This window comes from Phoxinus phoxinus (genome assembly GCF_949152265.1).
Source record: "Phoxinus phoxinus genome assembly, chromosome: 1".
Lineage (NCBI taxonomy): Eukaryota > Metazoa > Chordata > Actinopteri > Cypriniformes > Leuciscidae > Phoxinus > Phoxinus phoxinus.
The window spans coordinates 44,268,462-44,290,725 of record NC_136876.1 but is presented as its reverse complement, the minus strand read 5'-3'; the positions used below and the strand labels follow the sequence as shown (position 1 = coordinate 44,290,725).

The following is a 22,264-nucleotide window of genomic DNA, read 5'->3' as shown; positions in this document are numbered from 1 at the left end:
TGATCTGGGACTGAAAAACGAGACTTTAGATCTCAATGCGTGCGCATGCAAGTTTAAGCGTATAAATGAGTCCAAGTTGTTCAGACACTTTCATGATAGCATGTCTTCAGATACATTGAGCTAAACAAACGTTGAGTTCTGTTCATTTTAAGATGATGCACAACAACATGCAACAGATTAATGCAGATTTGGGGGGATGAATAAACCCAAAGGGAAGAAAGATCACATATGAGGTCTCTTTAATATCTCACTTCTTTCTCCTGGAGACAGTTACAGGTGAAACTCGAAAAATTTGAATATGGTGCAAAAGTTCATTTATTTCAGTAATCCGACTTAAAATGTGAAACTAATATATTATATAGACTCATTACATGCAAAGTGAGATATTTCAAGCCTTTATTTGTTATAATTTTGATGATTATGGCTTACAGCTTATGAAATTAGAATATTGTGTAAAGGTTTTCATAAGCTGTAAGCCATAATCATCAAAATTATAACAAATAAAGGCTTGAAATATACTCACTTTGCATGTAATGAGTCTATATAATATATTAGTTTCACATTTTAAGTTGAATTACTGAAATATATGAACTTTTGCACAATATTCGAATTGTTCGAGTTTCACCTGTATTTAAAAGGATAGTTCACACAAAAAATGTAAAATCTTGACTTCCATAGTATTTTCGACATGGAGACTTTTGATTATGTCTTGATTCTTGTTAAGTAGTTTTGAGATTGATTTCTCTTACAATGTAACAAGACAAATAAAAAGTAAAGCTTTTACAAGACAAGTAATGGATTCACGCATCAAATCCCTGAATAATTTACACAAATTACCTTAATAACGTCTCTGACCATGCTCACGTTTATCAAAGTCTGAACTTGAAGATCTCAATATGTAGTGTTGGGGAAAGTTACTTTTAACTTTGCAATATTGCATTACTCCCTAAAAAAGTAACTAACTGCATTACTTTTTATGGAAATTAATGCGTCACGTTACTTTTGCGTCACTTTTCCTCATCTAAGCTGCGCTTGCTTGTTTGTTTTTTTTAATAACAAAAGTCATTTGTTTTGTGCAAATATGAAGGCCCCTTTAACACCAAAAGTGAAATGTATAAGCCTCTGGTTGAAGGAAATGCAAATCCACACCTGTACAGTAGAGGGCGCCGCTCAAACAAACCGTTCAGCTGTTCTGCTGAAAAAAGTTCAACACAATAAAACAAAAAAAGAAAAGAAACACAAATGTGATGTTTATCTAAAGTCATTTTTGCTTATTAGTGTGGTTGAATTGGATCATCGAAGGTAACCAGCAAAGACATTGTTAAATATAGTGAGATTAAATACAAAAAGCATGTGTTTGCATAATATTCTGAGTTTGGATTTTATTCTTTTTGAGAAATAGGGATTGTTTTTGTCCAAGTGAGATGAATAAATGCCTGCTCACATTTAGTCTAGAGCTACAATAACCGTCATGTTTAGATGCATCATGCCTCAGGAGAGGTGTCAGTCAAAACTTGGGAAAACAGAGTAACTCAGATATTTTGCTGTAAGTTTAAAAGTAATGTGTGTTACTTTCCTATACTTGAAAAAGGGAATCTGATTACATAACTCATGTTACTTGTAATGCGTTACCCCCAACACTGTCAATGTAGGGGTGAGTAACGTTGTAACACACAGGGGCATGTTGTCACACTGCGTTACAATAGAACTTAGAACTATGCTATTCCATTCTATACTTTTATGAATTCTTTATTTTTATGAAGAAAAAGAGTGAATAAAGACAGAGTCAATGTTCAGAAATTATTAATTATTATTATTTTTGAACTATGCTGTACAGCATGTGTTTTGCGGTGGGATTGTTGTCAAACTCAATTTTTACAAATGTTTTATTTATTTTTAAAAAATTCCATTATTTTATTGGAAAAAGTTAATAATTGTATTTTATTGATCAAATATTTTAGTTTGTCTATTCATTTTTTATTTTTATTAAATCAGATATCATATGGCCATGGGGACTATGGGGCACGTGGTCACATTTCACTTCCATTCTTGGTAACTCATGATTAAAGTAGCCTATACACTGTATTAATGAAACAAAGCAACATAATTATACTAGACATGTGTGAAATGAATGTGGGGAAAAAATAAATACTCTGAACCCCAAGGGGATTTACACAAACTGATGCCCCACTCTCCCCTAGTACCTATTTTGCATCAAATTTTCCCCAAACCATATGTGATCACAAAACCAGTCACAAGTCGCACGGGTATATTTGTGGCAATAGCCAACAATACATTGTATGTCAAAATTATCGATTTTTCTTTTATGCCCAAAATCATTAGTCTATTAAGTAAAGATGATGTTTCATGAAGATATTTTGTACATTTTCTACCGTAGCCTAACCGTAACAACATAAATGTTCAACTATAAAGGCGATTTTCTCAATGTTTCGATTTTTTTTTTGCACCCTCAGATTCCAGATTTTCATATAGCCTATATAATAGTTATATCTCGGCCAAATATTGTTCTATCCTAACAAATCATACACCAATGGAAAGCTTATGTATGCAGCTTTCATATGATGTATAAATCTCAATTTTAACAAATTGACCCATGTGACTGGTTTTGTGGTCCAGGGTCACTGACCTGTTCTCTCCACACTAATTATAACTCTGTACAATGAACAATATTGAGTTCAATATTGAGTATCTAGTGCTTCATGAATGCATCAGAGGGAGAAGGAGCTCCGGTGAGTGTCAGCGGACGGGTCCCAGAGGGCGGCAGAGCGGCACAGCTGATGCCCCGGAGCGCGTCGCGTCGGGCGGCAGGGCAGCGCTGCTCCCTCCCCCTGGAGGAGGGCCGATCCCCCGCACTCGAGCTGCTCTGACTGCCTCTCTCACACACACACACTCACAGTGCTGGAGCTCTCCAAACACGCACATGCAAATCCATGCAGACGTTCAGTTTGGGAGAAAATACTGGCGAGAAAATAACTCTCGAGCGCGATTAGCAGCGGTCGAGGTGGTCCACACTTATAGCGTGTTTATCTGTTTATCGGCTAAGAGTTGACTAAAGGTGACTTTGAGTTGGTTGTTGTTGTTGAAGAAGTGTCTGGACTGGAGCGAGTGAACGAGCCACTGATCCTGAACCCGCTGTTATGAACTCTTTACACTAATGTAATGGTAAGTGTGTTTATCATTATTGACGGGGTTTGTGATGAATATTGGGTTAAAGTCTTACAATGTTGTTTAAAGCAAGGTGTATTTTTGTTAGTTTGTGTTTAAATCCATAGTTACCGCGCTACTTGATGTGATTTCACCGAATATCGTTTCACTTTCGTGCTTTCTCAAACTAAATCACCGTAGCTAAGTTACTAGGCTACTAATTAGTTCCCGCGAAAATACAATGTATTGTTTTTGTTGTTAAGTAGTAAAGTTTATGAAGCTTTATGCTTAGGCTATATATTTCTTTCATTACAGCGGCTTCTATTTACCTTTCAGTTCAGAGTAAGTAACTGGTATTTTGGCGGAGACTAATGTTACAATGTGCTATTAGATGTATACCTTAACTTTAACTAGCGCCTGTTATTGCATATTTTATGGTTGTATGGTGGTGTTATGAAGAAAAGTGTTGTGTCATTGTTTGTTTATTTTGCCACACATGTGATGTCTGTCCTCAGAGACTTGCTGTATGGATTGAAGGGTTGGTTGTGTAGTGAACATCTAGGCTGGTATCCTAGCGCTAAACCCCTCAAAAGCTGATCCTTCATCAACCTCAGGTTACCATTCAGAGATATCTGTTAACAAGGGCTGCATGTGTTACAAATAAGGTTGTAACAGTTTGACGTTTTCACGTTATGATAATCTTCTCAGAATATATCATGGATTCACGATATTCGGTATTAAACAATTCATTATTAATATTATCATCAGTTAAAATGAATGAAAACAGTTTTTTTTTTTTGGTTGAACAGATGCTTTATAATAGCAGACCATCTCTTTGTTTTGTTTATTCACATTTTTATAATCAAAAACACGTCTAATCAATTGAATGTAATAATGTATTGATTAACAACATAATATTTTTGTTATGATTTATTACAAATATATTATAAATGATTGTGCTAATCAAATTAATGCATACAACTATGGGGTGTAACAATACCCTCATGTGTTGATTCGATACATATCACGATACTGAACTCACGATACGATATTATTACGATACTCCAAGACATATGATAAAAGGTTAACAAAAAATATACTGTTGATTAAAATGCTAAATTTGGTTTTACATTGTGTGTGTAAATAAATAGGCTTGGACTTGGTGCTGGAAACCCAATGAACAGGAAAATAGAGACACCAGAATAAAAATTCATGATTCTGAAGGACGAATATGCTTGTACTCTTTCACTGACTAGATATATTTAAAATAATATGCCACTTTTTACTGGTAACATAAGACATTTGGCCACACATATTCCCCATTGCATTATTATACATTATATTCAACATTATAATAAGTAGTTTAATGTCGTATTGACACTAAAACTCTGAAAACTTTTTTTTCATACAGTATTTTTTATTTTGGGCGAACTATCCACGATACATATTGTCACTATCCACGATACATATTGTCACTATCCACGATATATATTGTTGCATTTTTTGTATTGCGATATATTGTGACACGAATTAAAATAAAAATGTAACAACTTTTATGTTTCAACTTTATGTAACAACTTATAACTTTCATGGACACACAAAAAATTATATTCCTTCAATAATGTTTAAATAAATTGTATTATTATTAATTTATTATTATCATTGTACAATAATAGGCTAATATTTCTGTCATGATTTCTTCAAGTTAAACCACACTTTATTGGTAACACTTTACAATAAGGTTCATTTGTTAACATTAGTTAACTACATTAGTTGACATTAACTAATAGTGAACTGCACTTATACAGCATTTATTCATCTTTGTTAATGTTAATTTCAACATTTACTAATACTTTATTAAAATCTTGTTAACATTAGTTAATGCGCTGTGAACTAACATGAACACACAATTAACAGCTTTATTTATATTAACTAACATTAACAAAGATTAATAAATACTGTAACAAATGTATTGCTCATTGTTAGTTCATGTTAGTTAATACATTAACTAATGTTTAATAAATGAACCTTATTGTAAAGTGTTACGCGTTCTCTCAGAGCAGCTCTGGATGTGTTCATGTGTTCACGTCCTCATATTGAGAGACGGCAGACGCTGAAAACATCATGAGCGTCAACGCGTACTTGACGAAACGGCGCAGCTCATTCACACAGAGACGCACAGAACAAGCAGACTATATGTTTATAGCAGCCTTTTTGCGTTTTAATATTCACAAACCATGTCGCAATTTGATTTATTGTGCAATTTATTCATCCATCAATCAATTTGCACATTTTACATCTGCGTTATAGGCCTTATTCACATAAGCGTCATCTTTGATTTTTAACGGGAATGAAAGCGAGGCTGTGGCATGCATCTCTTCATTGTACTGTTATTTAATGTGTTTTTGGATTGTTCTGCTGACGAAACACTGTAAAAAATATTTTTCAAAGAAATTTCAGTATGTGCACGATGATAGCCGTATACCGTGATAAATACCGGTATACCGTTACAACCCTAGTTAAAAATACAAATTTCTCTATATTAATAAGCCCTATTAGGACGGTAATTGTTTCTCAGGTTTGCATGGCACCTCAGTGTTAAAACCCACGCATTCGGATGGCGATTTATTGACAGTGGAAGAGCGAGTTTTGTAATCCCACACACCCGCCGCTCACGTGGTCAGTCGCATGATTTTCTGCTTTAAATAAAATGTCACATGTTTGGAATAATACGAATAAATTTGTATTTAACTTACATCGTGTCCTAACTACACGCGACGCCGCGAATGCGCGAAACGCGATCTTTTCCATGTTAATCATGTTAAACTGTTTCTATTTTTCTGCGACGTCGCGGCTGAAACAACAAACACAAAGTGTGGGAATGATAATAATCTCAGGTAGGCTACTGTTTATGTGCTTTAATGTTAAAAGCGTCCCAGATAGCACTATGTGACTTTGAATATCATTTAGTGCTGCTTAGTAAAAGCAACAATGGATAATTCACCTCAGATCTTGAAATTAAACAAATGGAAACAAGAATGTTCAAACTGTGAAGAAACAAGTGTATTATTTGACAAAGATTGTTTTAGTAACTTAATAGCCTATGTATTTGAATAATGTTTAGATGGTGCAATTTGTGAATTTGATTATGTAGCTACTTATCCATTTCCGTGCGGTTGCCGTCAAGATTTCTCTCTGGTGCCGTGCACTCGCCGCGAGAGCCCGCCCACTCGCTGTTCTGATTGGCTGTGGGTTTTGATTGATTTTTACGCATCTTGCAGTCGCGTCTAGTGTGGACAGACAAATTATTTGTTGCTGGATCTTATCCCATCGCGTCTGGTTAGGACACGGTGTTAATAATAGGAAAATACTGTTCTATCTATTATTTAATTATTTAAATCTCATTTAAAAAAATAGAAAGATAGACGCGCATGCGATATTTGAAATGGTTTTGTGTCTTGCATTTTATCTTAAAAGGGTGTCATTAAAACAATATGTAAATAAGCAGAATTTAATGCAGCCTCTTATTTACATGAGGTAAATAAATAAAAAAGCTGCGTGGTTTGTATTTTTAAAGTTGTGCATAATAGCCTACACATTTTTAATTGTATCATATTGCTGCCACAATAACTAATGTTTACGTGCTTTTTTTCCTCTTTCTCCTTTTTGTTCACTGAGGGGGAGCGGTGATGAAATATTGTTCTTATACTTTCCAGCATTTCAGTAATAAAAGTGTACATCTTTAAAATGCACGCAAATTACAGGGAAGCGCAACAGTAATCGTTCGTACCGTGCTCGGCAGTGATCAAAAAGGATTTAAACAGGGAATTTTGAAGTGATCTCTTCTTGTAAACTCAGAGATGTGATTCGGACAGCAATTAAATCACCACACACGATCTTGGTGTTTGTAAAAAAAACAGAAAAAACAAAACAAAAAAACAGTAGGTAATTCGGCCGGGGATTTTTACCCGGGCGGTGGGAGAGAAAAACCCTGACATTCTGGATTCGGTCGGCTATAAAATCACCAACTAACCCCTGCAAATGTTGAAAATCCCCTACGACCCCATGAGAAACAATTACCATCCGAATAGGGCTTTCGATTGACATTTTTAAGAACCGATATTTACTCTTAAATCCCAAGAACTGATGCGGTTTTCAGTTGGTGCGTAAACAAAACTTCACTAAACATTATTTGTAGTGTGCACACGATCAGATCTTTTAATCTAAAAAGCGCTAGTATTGTACAATTGCGCTTCAGTTCACAGCACCTTCAGAAACGGCAAAAACACACCTGATCTGCATTCTTCATTCATAAAGTGGGATAACATTTTCTTGCTGTATTTTTCTAGAAAAGGTAAAGTGAAAAGTGATCTGAACGCACCCGACGTCGTACTTACGGCTTCCCAAAGCACCATGAAAAGTGACAACTGTTCAATTTCTTTGCATCGCTAAAATGAATATGATGGTTCATAAACACGAGGGCCAGTTGTCCGACCATTATTCCTGTCTGTGAGTTAGTTGTTGTCATTAGTCAAAGCTGTTCGATCTACCTTCACGTTCACCTGTCCTGTTCCTTCCTCTTTCTTTTTTCGAGCGGTGGATTTCCTCGCATTAAAGAGCATCTGTAAACATGCTCATAAATTCCAATCAAAATGTTATAAACCCATCACAACAGCACTCCTCCCTGGCTCAAAAACTCACATTATCAGCGGTTTGGCAGCGGCGTGTGAAGACTATTGGCCCTGAGGGAAACGAAAGAGGACGTGATTATTACAGCTATTGAGAGTGGCAGCTTTGCTTACTCCCTCAGTGTTTTGGGTGTGTAGTGAAGGCAAGATCGTTCAGGGTTATGCAATGGAGGAGTGATTATGAGACGTGTGGTGCTGACCGCTGAGTGTGAAGTTAACATGTGCTGCACTGCATATGGTTATTGTTGTTTTTTCCTTTCTTTTCTTTACTGACCACACTTACCATCAAGCTTGTGCTTTTTTATTATTATTTATTTTTTTGCTTTGACACTGATGGTATGCTATATCAAGACTTTTTTAGTTCACATGCTCATTCTTAGACTACGAGTCTCAGCGTTTTTTTAAATAGTGGTGTTAAGGGAATTACTACTACTACTATTGCTCATACTTAGGGTTAGGCATGCAAATGCAGATACAAATGCTTGGTCAACACATTTGAAATGTGCAGGCGCATTAGTAAATGCGAAGTCTCACTGGCGATGCTTACAGACCGTTCTTGATCTTCTTCTGCCGGGTGTCTGTGACACACAACGATTAAAGCTGAAAGTAGGGTGAATTTTGGCTACACAATTTACATTTACAATTATATTTACAACCTGAACTTACATTGCTTTGTGGATTAAAAGGACAAGTAATCTTCTATTTTAAGAGGCTTATCGATCTTGACACAAAGTCATGCGGAAGTCTTTTCTGTGATACTTTGATTTGGCGGACAAAACTTTTGATGGTCAACTTTTGAACTTTTGAAGACTTCAGATGTTTATAATAATGTAATACTTCTTTTCAAGAATTACTTTTTTTCCCCTTCATTATCCACCCTGACATTTTTTATTCTATGACCCCCAAAAAAATCAAAACTAATTGCATGAGCATCATGTCATTGACACAGACAAGATGGATATATTGTAGGTAAAGTTTGCTTAAAGAAACACTCCATTTTTTTTGTTGGAAAGAAGCTAATTTTCCAACTCGCCTAGAGTTGAAAAGTTGAGTTTTACCGTTTTCGAATCCATTCAGCCGATCTCCGGGTCTGGCGGTAGCACTTTTAGCATACACTCTTAGAAGGTTCTATAGGCGCTTCGTATTTGGAACCCCTAAAAGGTTCTATATACAGAACCCTTTTTAAGGGTTTTTAAGAACCAAAAGGGTTCTTTCTTGTCATTATAGAACCTTTTTAGCATAAAAGGTTCTTTGGAGTTGAGTAAAGAACCCTATGGTTCTATATAGAACCCCAATGAACCCTTTTTTTCTAAGAGTGTAGAACCTTTTAGGGGTTCCAAATACGAAGCGCCTATAGAACCTTTTAAGGTTCTATATAGAACCTTTTCTTCTAAGAGTGTAGCTTAGCATAGATCATTGAATCTGATATTATGTGTAAATGAAAGTATAGTTCCTAGTCATATTGGCCTAGAAAATCACAACTTTTCATTTTCTGTCGGTCTTAGTACACGATGTAACTACAGAAGAGTCAAGTTTTAAATAGGAAAAATATTAAAACTCTTTGGTCATTTTTTTGAGAGAGATGCTAACGGTCTAATCAGATTCAATGATCTATGCTAAGCTATGCTAAAAGTGCTACCGCCAGACCCGGAGATCGGCTGAATGGATTCGAAAACGGTAAAACTCAACTTTTCAACTCTAGGGGAGTTGGAAAATGAGCTTATTTCACAAAAAAAGTGGAGTGTTCCTTTAAAGGTTCACCCAAAAATGAAAATCCAATCATCATATTTTTTTTGTCAATGCAATAATTGTCAATGGGGTACAGTGTTATTTTGAACCTAACTGACTTTAATTATGGACAAAAACAGTACAAAATAAACTACCGTTCTAAAGTTTGTGGTCGGTAAAATGTTATACACTTTTCTAAAAGAAGTCTTCAGCTCCCCAATGCTGTAGTGTTTATTTGATCAGAAATACAGTAAAACAGTAATATTGTGAAATATTATTACAATTTAATATAACTGTTTTCTATCTGTTAAAATGTGAGTTATTCCTGTGTCACATGATCCTTCAGAAATCATTCTAATATTCTGATTTGATGCTCAAGAAACATTTCTGATTATCATCAGTGTTGTAAACAGTTGTGCTGCTTAATAGTTTAGTGGAAACAATGTGAAAATCTTATAGTCTTTATTGTCATTTTTGATCATTAATGCATCTTTGCTGAATAAACTTTTTCATCAACATTTTTTAACAGTATTGTATCGTCTGTTGTGTTTAACAATAGAAGTCATACAGGTTTGAAATGACATGAAGGTGAGTGATGACAGAATTACATTGTTTGTGTGTGAACTATCCCGGCTTTAAGCATGAAAATCCACCTGCAACCTTTCCTTGAGGAGGAATTAATCAAGTGTGAGAGGTGAAAAGAGTGCCTTAGAGGCTTGCTGTTTTCAGCGTTACTTTCCCTGTCTTGCTGCTTTGCTCATGTACTGTACTTGGCTGGTGTATTAACGGTGCTATTTTTTCTTCCCGACTCCTTTTTCAGGTCTTCTGATCCAAACTGTCCAAAACTCCAGTCTTAGTTCTCAACCGTCTAAACCACAGCATCAACAGGGCCCCCGCGTTCCCAGAATCTGAGCTCCACGCGTCCCAAACCGACTCGGTTACTCTGAAAAGGCTCTGGAAACTTGAGAACGGAAAAAAACCGGAAGGCAATTCATAAGGCAAAATAGATTTTCCATTCCTCCGGCCTTCCGCATCCGTAACCAGACGGAGAGCTGAAGTAGACGGTCTGTTGATTTTGATGACGCGACTGTTGGAGAAATACGGATATCTGGTTGCTTGTGGTCCGCTCAGACGTCTGGCTGTCACCTACCCCGAGTGAAGTCAGCACTACCGAAGGAGAGGATTCTGGGATAGGTTCATGCCGCGGTTGCGCCGCTGTATGGAGGTGTAAGGGAGAAGCGGGACTCTCGTGGGACGCTGGTGGAGTTCTGGCTGGTGGAGATCATGGGAAAAGAGCAGGATCTTCTGCAAGCGGTCAAGAATGGAGATCTAGCTACTACACAGAAACTGCTGGCCAAGGTCAAAGCCAACAAAAGCAGTGAGTAACAGTTCATTGCTATTCTAACACAGCTTTTGACGTGTATCCACGAGGGTCTTTGCTTTCGCAGCCCCTCGTTGGCAAACAAGCAGCTAAAAGATGGGCTGTGAAACGTTTGAATATTTCTTCTGAGGATCCTGGTTTGATATTCATACACCCATGACTAGGGCTCAAAAACATTCTTGATATGCATGTATTTGCTCTAAAATGGTCTGCAATGGTAAACTTGAACAGATTCTGCATGTTTTTCCACATTTTCTCCATTAATTGTGAGAGACATTATGCAAGATTTTAAAGAGTAGTTTAACCATAATTCTGATAGTCATTATTTATTCACCCTCATGTCCATCCAAACCTGTATGACTTTCTTTCTTCCATAGAAGAAGTTTAGCATAATGTCCATAATGCTCTTTTTTAATACACTGAAAGTAGTCAATTTTATTCATAGACTAGGCCTATATTCCAAGTTTTCTTATGCCATACATTAGCTTCAATTGAGGAAAAGATGCTACAATGTGCTCAAATTCTCATGTTTTTTTAAACTAAAGAAATAAGGTCACGCAGGTTTGAAATGATGTGAGTAAATGATGAAAGATTTTAATTTTGGGTTACCTTGGTTAAGCATGCTAATTCATGGTTGAAAGCATGATCAAATTAGCCACAATATTTACTTAATAAGCATGCAATGTGGGGATGTGAAGAACTTTGAATTCAGCAGCGCACGCTTTCTACAGAATTGTTGCCGAATTCATGTAGACATACTCATGACAAATAAAGTCATTGGGAAACACATTTGCACATATTTACTTACACATAGCCCAGTTACCCAGGTTCGTTTCAGGAGGTCAAAGAGGTGACTGTTGTTTTGGTTACGTGTGTTTCTATGATCTAACACGAATGAACTCACTGCCCGGAGACTCGGAGAGCCCCATTCATGCCTGCTTTTCCCAGTCCCACCAGTTGGTCTTTGTTTGAGGTTTATTTTATCTCCTGGTTTGTGTTCTTTAAGAGCAGTGCGATTGGCCTTTGGAACATCTTGCCAACCGGGTCCTGATAACATCAACAGACTCTACTGCGTGTTTGCGCTCTACTTTTATCTCTTTATGGCAGCACATTAAGAGCGAGCTGTGTGCACTCGACTCCAGCATAAAGAGCCCATGCTCTCTGTGATGTGGTCCAGTCTGTAGAGGGGAAGAGAGACAGATGCTCCCCCAATAAGACCTCACAAACTGCCAGGCATAAGAAGAGAAACGGGGTCTTTTCTCTGGGATAACATATAAACACAGTTGTAAAAGCAATATGCCACTAAAGTCAGTATGTTCCAGTAAAGAAGTGTTGTTGTGCAAATCAGTCGTTGCATTTTAAATTGAAATAGTATTTTTTGTTGTAGAAACTAGGGATGCTAACGAGTAATCGATGACTAATGATTAACGATTGATTAATTGTCGATAATAATTTAATCGATAAAACGGATCGATAGTCGATTAAGCAAGGTCATGTGCGTGCGTGCTACTCAACCTTGAAACACATAAAGCAGACACGAGGAGAAATTAAAGGGATACTTCACCTCTGGAAAGATGAATGTGTATTTAAAATGGGTCATGTATGTAGTAGAAATGTGAAATTATTTTTGAATTTGGAGCCTTCTAGACTGAGAAAAGCCAGAAAATGTATTTGTGGCTTATGTGGATGAAAGACAACAACTCCCAGAATGCACTTGCTTCGCTGCCCTACGAGGCCACTCCCAAGCCACGCCTACCGGTAAGAGAGCGCAGTTAAACAAGGCTAGGCTACCAGTGAGTCTCCGTGACGAGTCTGCCCGGGATTTGAGATCGCCAAAAATGTCCAGGATTCGGCTTTTGCGTTCTACAGTCGCCATTCCTCATGTTTACTGTGGCGAGCAGGACGAGACTGACGGCCGCGGGAGAACGACGCGAGGCCGGTGGCGTGATTACTGATGAGCAACACCTGTGAGACGCACCGGTCTCGTATCTCTCACGGAGGAGAGGGAATTTTCTTAGCAATGTTAAAACGCACATTAACCGATCACTTGTTTAGCGTTCAAGTAAACACTACATTCAGATTCACCAATCGGAATGAATTCAGTTAGATTGAAACAAAGGGTGAGCATGTAAACAATGAATGGCGACCGCAGAAAGCAAAAGCCGAATCCCGGACATTTTGGACGATCTCGACGGCCGGACATGTCTGGGAAAAAGAAGATGGTAACCCCTACTACTCAGCTTTCTCCACAGAACTAGACAATGTTAGCTTAGCTTCCAAATAAAAGATGGCTGACACTATTTGTGCATTCTGCGAGTGAGATCCCGCCCTCTATGGGCGGGTTGAAAACATGTGGATCTAGCGCTTCTACTGGCTGTATTCTCTAGCCTCAGGCCAAAAAAGCCTCCGATGACGTAAAATGACCATTTTTGCGTCATCTGAGGATTTTTTACAGACAAAAAATACATAAATCTCTCGTCTCAGGGGAATATGAGGGAGGAAAGCACGGTGATTTGAAAATACTACAGGTTTTCTACTGATACAAAGCTTAATGCTAAATCCTGAAGTATCCCTTTAAGCGAGCGTGCCGGAGTCATGTTTAGGACCATTTTATGTTAAAAGGCTAGAGTTACACCTTTATGACTTTGCGGGTGCTTTCAGAATTTTAATTTAGGTGCATCCCTAATTTAATGTATTCTTGCTGAATATAAGTATTCATTTCTTTAAAGGTGACATATTATGCCGCTTTTCACAAAATATAAATCTATGGTGCCCCCAGAATGTGTCTGGGAAATTACAGCTCAAAATACAACCCAGATCATTTATTAGAGCTTGTCAAAGTTTCCCCTTTTTGGGTGTGAGCCAAAACGCGCTGTTTTTGTGTGTGTGTCCCTTTAAATGCAAAAGAGCTGCTGCTCTCCGCCCCCCGTTCAGAAGACGGATGATCCTTTACACGAGCTTCGGATACTCCGTCAATAACAAAACACGCAAATTTCAGTCAAATTTCAGAAATAAGTAGCGGAGTGCAGCCTTACGGAGAGACTCAGGAAGAGGTTGCAACTTTTAGACTTAACCTGGACGTTTCTGAATGGTTAGTGGATACAGTTATGTAGTTGTTGTGGAGTTACATTGATTCACCTCATCGACTTGCATGTACCATCATGTTTTGGTCAAATAGTGCTCTGTGCAGCCAACGACAGAAGAGTTTGCATGCTTTGCTCAAACTTTTGCCATTGCGTTAGAACTGGTTACACTTTTGTCGCTCACGAAAACCAAATGGCGGCGCCGTGGGTGGAAACGTGCATGTTAAGGGGCAGTAATATTATAATAAGATCCGCTTCCTACGTCAGAAGGGGAGTGAAATCTGATCTGCTTATTTTTTGACATGCTTGCAGAGAAAGGCTTACCAACCCAATGTTTTCTGGGTTAGTAGATTCATTATAGCACTTAAACACGGAAAAAGTCAGATTTGAATGAGATTTCTCCTTTAAAATAAAACGTACTAATCCTAAACTTTTGAAGATTACTGCACTGTATAAACATCATAGATAATTGCTGCCCTGAAAGGAAAATACTCTCATGCGACTTCACACCTGGGGCGACCTTAGCCCTAAATATACCTTTCTACCTTGCAGGTGACCTTTTCACATGTTTGCGAAGGTGCTTGTAATTATCCATTAAAACACAGGGAACTTTGTCTTTTGAAGATTGCGTCCTCTTGTTGGACAGGTGCCTGTATTTATCGCCGGTAACTTGGCAGTATGTTTGCCTGGGCCTCATGGGAAAGAGTAGGTCTAAAAACAGGGCTGAATCTGAAATTCGCCCCCTAAACCCTCAATCACTATTCCCGACGTTAGTCCAGTAATACGGTTCACTTGAAGGAGTGAATGAAAACGAGGGAGCAAATTCAGACAGCCGCTGACTCTGAGCGTACATCGCCTGTACACTTGTTATTGCAGTGCAATGCGGGATTGAATAATTGCACTCGATAACGTCCACTATGGTTTCAGACACCACTACAAGTGTCTGTCCCCTCAAATAATGCCCTATTTGAGGGTATAGGGGGCGATTTCGGATTCAGCGTTGTTGTTTTTTGTTTTTTGTCTTGCCGTCTTAACACCTGGTCATGGAGACTTCTACCTTTACAATTGACTGTTGGCTTTTTGTCTGGACTTAAGCTTCAGGATTTGATTTCCAAGGCCAGCGAGAGGTCAGTATGATAACCCAGCACCACCTCAGCTATTCTTTGCCCACGTGTGTGTAACAACACACACAGATAACACAGCCACTTCAAGGCAGGACAGGGTGACGAGTCAATCTCGTGTATAACCTTCTCTTTTGTCTTTTCAGGCCAGAATCAAGGCCCGAGCCATTGTGTGAGTGGCACGCAGGCTGAGTAATTGCTCTATAATGTCATCTTTAGTGCGCTAAGGGTCATAAACGCTTTCATACAGTCATTAACGCGCGGCGGGCTTTTGTGGCCCTCATCCTTCAGGCTGGAGAGGACCCGGCCAGCTGACTAGCCTACCCAGCATGCCTCCGCCCCTTCGTTCCCAGCGCTTTGTCTCAGTCCCTCAGGGGCTGCGCCGCAGCCTGTCAGATTACCCACGACCCTTTGTTTGAGCGCGCAGCTTTACTAATTCATCACCTTGCGCTTCGCACACGTGCTCACCCAGGCTGCGCAACCCAACAAACATTTAATGCATCCATTGATAATGAACGCATACGTTGCTCCCCATGACATCTGCCAGCGCAGGTTTGCTTTCACTCCACTTCAGACTCTCATAAATCACGATGAAGACCCAGATGGTGGCCAAACAGATTATAGGGTATTACATGAGACCCTTCTTATCATGCCCTGTTCTTATCATGACCTATTTTAGATCTCCATGTTTGTATGTATGTCGATAAAGTTCATGGTGAGTCCGGAGCACGTCCGATATACGCTGACTTTGGATATTGTAGGATGGATTTCCAATTAGAGATGGAAGTCTGAGGTTTGGGTTGAATTGTGCAGTGATTTGTTTGTGTGTGTTAGTGTGATAATGTTTTGGGTGAAATCCATGGAGTAATCCTTTATGATTCCAGATTTATGCCAGACGTTTGATCCTCTAAGTCCTGTTGTTTTTATGGCTGGGATGTTTGTAGGCATATACATGTGATGTTTTTCAGAGGAACGAGATGCAACTTGATAAAGTGACAAATATTATTCCATGTAAATCTGAGTTTTTGTCCCAGCCTGCCACGACGGTCACATTTTGTCGTTTGGTTTCTACTTTTGCTGCTTCAACCAGAGTGAAATTTCATCTACATCCACATAATTTCCTCTGTCAGTGCAGAAAACTGTGTCATAATGTTGGGTCAGTAGGATATTTTGGTTTGAGAGAAATTAATAAGTTTATTCAGCAAGTAGCCTACATATGAAAATGATCAAAGTGATCAAAATGATTATAAAGACATTTATAATCATTACAAAAGCATGCATGATGATTATTGACAATTTTGTACATATGCATAAAAAATGCTGGGTTGTTTCAACCCAATTTTGGGTCAAATATGGACAAACCCAAACGTTGGGTTAAAAATGTAATTAAAAAATTGAACCCAACGGCTGGGTTTGTCCACATTTGACCCAAAATTGGTTGAAACAACCCAGCATTTTTTAGAGTGAATTTACAGTCTTTAAATATTGTTGAGTTTCTAAATGCTTCTTGAACTTCTATGGTTTCTTGCTCTCGGCACCCAGTAATTCGCCACACAAAGCACATTGTGGTCGGCACAAAGCATGTTTATCCTCGTTGCTGAGAATGTACTCAGAAAAAGTACCATTGTGAAGTATTTAATTATCTGGATTATCCAAATATACAGGCATTACCTCACGGTTATTTGACATATAAACCAATTTTCTTTTTAAGTTCCTCAGAGTTTAATATTTTGGTCATACCACCCACCTCTAACCTCCAGCACATTGGATTCAGGGTGCAAAAGTTCCCCAACAGTGTTTTCTCTTGTTTAATACTCAGTTCAATGAATGTGGTTTGGACCTCAAAGAGCCGGTGGCGGTGGTTTCTCAGTTTGTATTGACGCCGCTCAACATCAGAATCACAGATGATTTCATTTGATCCTCTGAAAGAGCCACTGTGGTGGTTTTTCATTCATTAGTTTGCGGTTTAACTGCATGTTAATGATGCTCCTTAATATCAAGCAACCCCCATCACAACTAGTGAAAAAGACTAGGGGAAACTAATGAGATTTTCTCCTTTTGGTTGGGGGGTGGACATATTGAAGGGGACGTGTTAAAACCCTTTTTGACAGACTGTGAAATTCTGTCTCTGTATGGTGGTTGTCTGTCGAGTCTGACACTTGCCTGCTAAATGTTTAATTGGCTCGCTAAAGAGAAACGTCCTGAGAGCATGTCAGGTGCTGCTCAGAAGATGAGAAATATTCCTATATAAGGCATCTGTTGTCACCTGAATTATCTCTGATAATTTCAACCAAACATCCATATAAGCTTCCATAGTTTCTTTAGCATCACATCATAGGCTATATATATACCTATATATATATATTACATTTTAAATTAAATTCTAATGTAGAATGCGGTCTGTTATTTCTTGATAACAGACCGCGCTGCTAAGGATAACACACCGTTGCCATGAAAAACAGAGCGTTGTCATGGACACAGTGTTCTTTAAAGGTGGGGTATGTGATTTGCAAAACGGCCGGTAGATTTTGAAAATACACAACTCAAATGGTCCTACCTTCTTTCCTTTGACTCCACCCATTCAAAGAACATGGACCAATCAATGGTACGACCGATTGATTGACGCACTTACTGTCCAATGATTCTAGGTGGTCCTGGAAATGATTGGCTGGAGTTTTTTGTGTTCTGCCTGCTCCACAGATGATTAAATTGCTTAATTTTTATTTCAGTGCTTCTAACTCAGTGGCTGTAAGTGGGTTAGGAATAGGATTTTAAGTGATTTTGAAAAAATGGCCAAAAAAGAGAATTACATACCCCACCTTTAACGGAAGCAATACAATAGTTTTTAAATCAATAAACTCCTTTTTAAATCAATATTTTGTGTCAAATTATTGATTTATTCGGTAGGTAGCCATGTAATAAGCGGGATAATGTATAGCGAGTCGGTTGTTATAGCGAATACAACCCCTTCTATATATATAATATATATAGCCTATGATGTGATGCTAAAGAAACTGGAAGCTTGTTTCCGCCACAAAATAAAAAATAAAGAAAGTAATTGCGAATGTTTACCTCGCAATTCTGACTCTTTTTTTTCTCTCAGAATGGCATGATATAAACTTGCAATTATGAGTCAGTCTTTTTCCCTCAGAAATGGACTTTATAACTCGCAATTGCGAGTTTATATCTCACTATTCTGAAAAAAGAACTCGCAATTGTGAGAGAAAAAAAGTAGAAATTATCTTTTTAAATGTTTTATTCTTCTGCGGAAACAAGCTTCCTTAAAAAACACTTATTTTCAATGTAAAAACAGTTGTGCTACTTGATATATTTGTAGGGATACCGTGATCATTTTTTTCAGGATTATTCGATTAATAGACAGTCTTACTGTCACATTTGATCAATTAAATGTGTCTTTGCTAAATAAAAGTATTAATTTCTTAACAAAATCTTACTGACCCCATACTTTTCAATTGTAGTGTATATCTTAAATATTTGATATAGACCACGTAGATTTATTGACTTTTTATATATATATATATATTGTTTTGTTTTCTGAGAATATCAGAAAAAAAACGAGTGACTCTCACATGAAATGTGTCTGTTAAAGGCCTGAAACACAACCGTATTACATTTCTGAGAGTAGTAAACCATCTGAACAGTTGATTGGTTGAAATCATCTGTGTGTGTGTGTGTGTGTGTGTGTGTGCGTGCGTGCATTTGACCCAAGCACTGTTTATTTTCTGTCGCGGTCTTCTTATCTCCTTATCCTGCATTTGTTGTGTCCATCAGACTCGCAGATGCAGTCTTTAGTGTGTCACAGAATAGCTTTTGAGATTACGGCAATTATTCTCTGCCCATGAATGCGCATTCAAACGTTATCTTCCCGACACAGAGGACTCGTGCTGGGGGAAAGTACTACAGTCTCGCCTGAGGCCAGAACAATGCTGAATAAACCACAGAACAGTCTCTCAAATGCCGCTTTGCTGTCGTTTAGCTTACATGCACAAGCCGCCTGCACTATCCCTGCTTGGGCTGGGGCTTTTTTGGCTGTATTTTAGGTATGGAAAGTGCACACAGCTTTGGTAAAACCCCAACAGAGCTTCATATCACTGAAGTCAATTAATGCTTAAGCCCCGTCGCATACGACCAGTGACTACGCCACGTTTCTTTTCCACACAGGAATCTGGCAGTATGTGGAAAATGGGTCAATATTACCTCAGAACACTGTATGCAGTGACTTATGAGCCACAGCTGCCTTGAGCTGGAGCTTATAGTGTTTCACAGATACTTTTCTGGCACTCTTCCTTCTCCGAGCATGCCAACCATTGTCCAGGCTTCGACATAACACTCCGAACTTTGAATGAGGGGGGAAAAAAATGCACAAGAATAGGAGAGATGATGTCAGCTAGAGGGAATGTACGCCCCACAGCGCTCTCTGTGTCCTCTAATAGAGTCTGAACGAGTGCGTTCAACAGGTACTGCAACACTTTCTGTGCGGAGACCGGCGTGCACGAGGGCAAATACTAGTGTACTGCACTGCACAGGGGGATATATGTTTAAAATAATGGTAATATTTTTGCCGAGTGTGTGTTTGGGTTTGCACTTGGGCTGGTTTAGGCCTGTCCTTTATTCAACCGATTCATTAAATAAAATGTTGAATCATTTCGTAACAAAACCGCTCTGTTGCGGCTTTATTTTGAAATATTTTGGTTGGCAAAATAGAGCAAAAACAGACAATATTGGGTCAAAAATGTAACACAAAATTACATTTTTGTTACCCTCTGGTGCTGTTCGCATGGCGGTCAACTTATTTCAATGAAAGGGATGTACTATATTTTTAGTTTGAGGTTTTTTATTGAATATTTTGTATTTTTAGGAGATTTTATGGATTTATGCAGTAGTTATAATCCATACATTTCTAACTTAAACTGTGATAAATGCAGAAAAGACAAAATTCAAGGCACTCTTCTTCAAAATGATTTAAAAAGCATTTATTTTACTGGCTATATCATAATAGGAAATTGAAAAGACATTGGGGGAGAAGCAACCCACGCGTAGCAAACAGCCTTCTTCAGGGTGTCCCAATTTTGAGCTTGATATTTCAAACAAATGTGCTTTCAGTCAGATTCAGTTTGGCCGAAGTACCAAACGTTTCCACTAGCTTTACTCTGCTCTGACTGGTCAGATGACTCAGTCTGTTGTGATTGGTCTACTCTGCTCTGATTGGTCAGATGACTCAGTCTGTTGTGATTGGTCTACTCTGCTCTGATTGGTCAGATGACTCAGTCTGTTGTGATTGGTCTACTCTGCTATGATTGGTCAGATGGTTCAATCTGTTGTGATTGGTCTACTCTGCTCTGATTGGTCAGATGACCCAGTCTGTTGTGATTGGTCTACTCTGTGCTGATTGGTCAGATGACCCAGTCTGTTGTGATTGGTCTACTCTGCTCTGATTGGTCAGATGACTCAGTCTGATTGGTCTACTCTGCTCTGATTGGTCAGATGACTCAGTCTGTTGTGATTGGTCTAATCTGCTCTGATTGGTCGGATGACCCAGTCTGTTGTGATTGGTGGTCTACTCTGCTCTGATTGGTCAGATGACTCAGTCTGATTGGTCTACTCTGCTCTGATTGGTCAGATGACTCAGTCTGTTGAGATTGGTCTAATCTTATGTCAGAAATAAAATGGCAATTACATATCTGAATTTTAACTCCAGAGGCTTCTGCAATTCTCAGCTATTGTACACACTGTAAAAGCAGGAACAGTGGCGTCGATTTTACCTTATCAATTTGAGCGTGAGTCTGATGATGAAACTTTGGAAGAACTAGTTATTCAGCCCGAACCTCCATCGCAAGGACAACTTGAGCAGGACGTTTCTCAGTGATACGTTTTTACTCAGTTTGTTGTACATTATGAAATGACGCAACTATAATTCCACTTTATCAGCATTAACCGATACCGATATATAATATACCGATGTGTATATTTCTGATTTATTGAGGTGCACCTCAATAATCTTTTTCTTTTGGGACACAAAAACGTAATTTATCGTGCACTTTGAACTTTAAATATTTGCAGGCCTTTTAAATTCATAAACAGCTAGGCTATATTACACACTGCATGAAAGGTCAAATCTGACATATATAATAGAGGCACTTTCAATGTTGCTCCTTTTTTGAGAAAGTCATACAAATTACAACTATCTAGTGATGTTTGGTGTTAATTGAGCTTTTTAAATGCCATTTAGTTCAATGAATGATGTTTCATTTAATTCTGTTTACTTCATTTGTCACAGTGTATTTGCAGCAAGGAAGTTTGAGGCAGGATTTTATCCAGGAGATTATCCACACGCAGGAGCAGAACAACCACTTAACACTTAAAAACAAAAAACAAACTGAAAATGAGGGCTAATATATATATATATATATATATATATATATATATATATATATATATATATATACGTATATAGCAACCAATGAGCACATATGAGGAAACACATCCAAAGAAAAACAGGAACACAGGAAAACTAAACAGAACATAATTCTCACAAGTTACTAAAGATAGATATGTTTAATTTCAACAAAAATGTGTGTACAGTCCTTCGAAATAGATCTGCATTGGTCTGCTTTTCTGGAAGAGAAAATCTATATCTATGCTAAAAGTGTTTTTCTTTTTCAACTTCAAGAACTACTAGTTTATAGATGACTAAAAGCTAATAAATGTGAACTAAAATCCACAAAATACCGATTTAGTTTTTATGGTTCTCTCTAATGTATTTTAACGGGAGAAATGGAAATGCTCCAGCTCTTTTCATATGGAGATGAACGGACGTGAGCCGAAGCACAGATATGCTGTTAATCTGTCACCTTATCTCCTGTAGCGCCTGCGTATCTCAGACGGATACGGCCAATCACATGCCAGCAGCACGTGATCTCTGTGGAATAGAGTGTGAGTGGATTCTGGGTAAACCGATGAAAGTTTGGGATAGGAGGGAAAGAGACATTCTGAACAAAGCCTGGGGTGTGAATTTCCTTTTCATCATGAGAACAAAATGCATTCCTTTTTAGTGTGTGTGTGTGTATGTGTGTGTGT

At 38.2% G+C, this 22,264-nt stretch overlaps 1 protein-coding gene across 4 annotated transcripts in view; it reads left to right on the top strand.

The window, feature by feature from the left end:
* The first annotated feature begins 2,882 nt into the window (after window positions 1-2,882).
* The window catches only part of LOC307005162 (caskin-2-like), an 88,786-nt gene continuing 69,404 nt past the window's right edge, over window positions 2,883-22,264 (top strand). For all 4 annotated transcript variants that reach the window (XM_079625043.1, XM_079625042.1, XM_079625041.1 and 1 more), the window contains exons 1-2: window positions 2,883-3,183; window positions 10,402-10,959. In XM_079625043.1, the coding sequence (XP_079481169.1) occupies window positions 10,866-10,959 (94 nt within the window). In that variant the 5' untranslated portion in view covers window positions 2,883-3,183; window positions 10,402-10,865. The remainder of the gene's footprint in view (window positions 3,184-10,401; window positions 10,960-22,264) is intronic.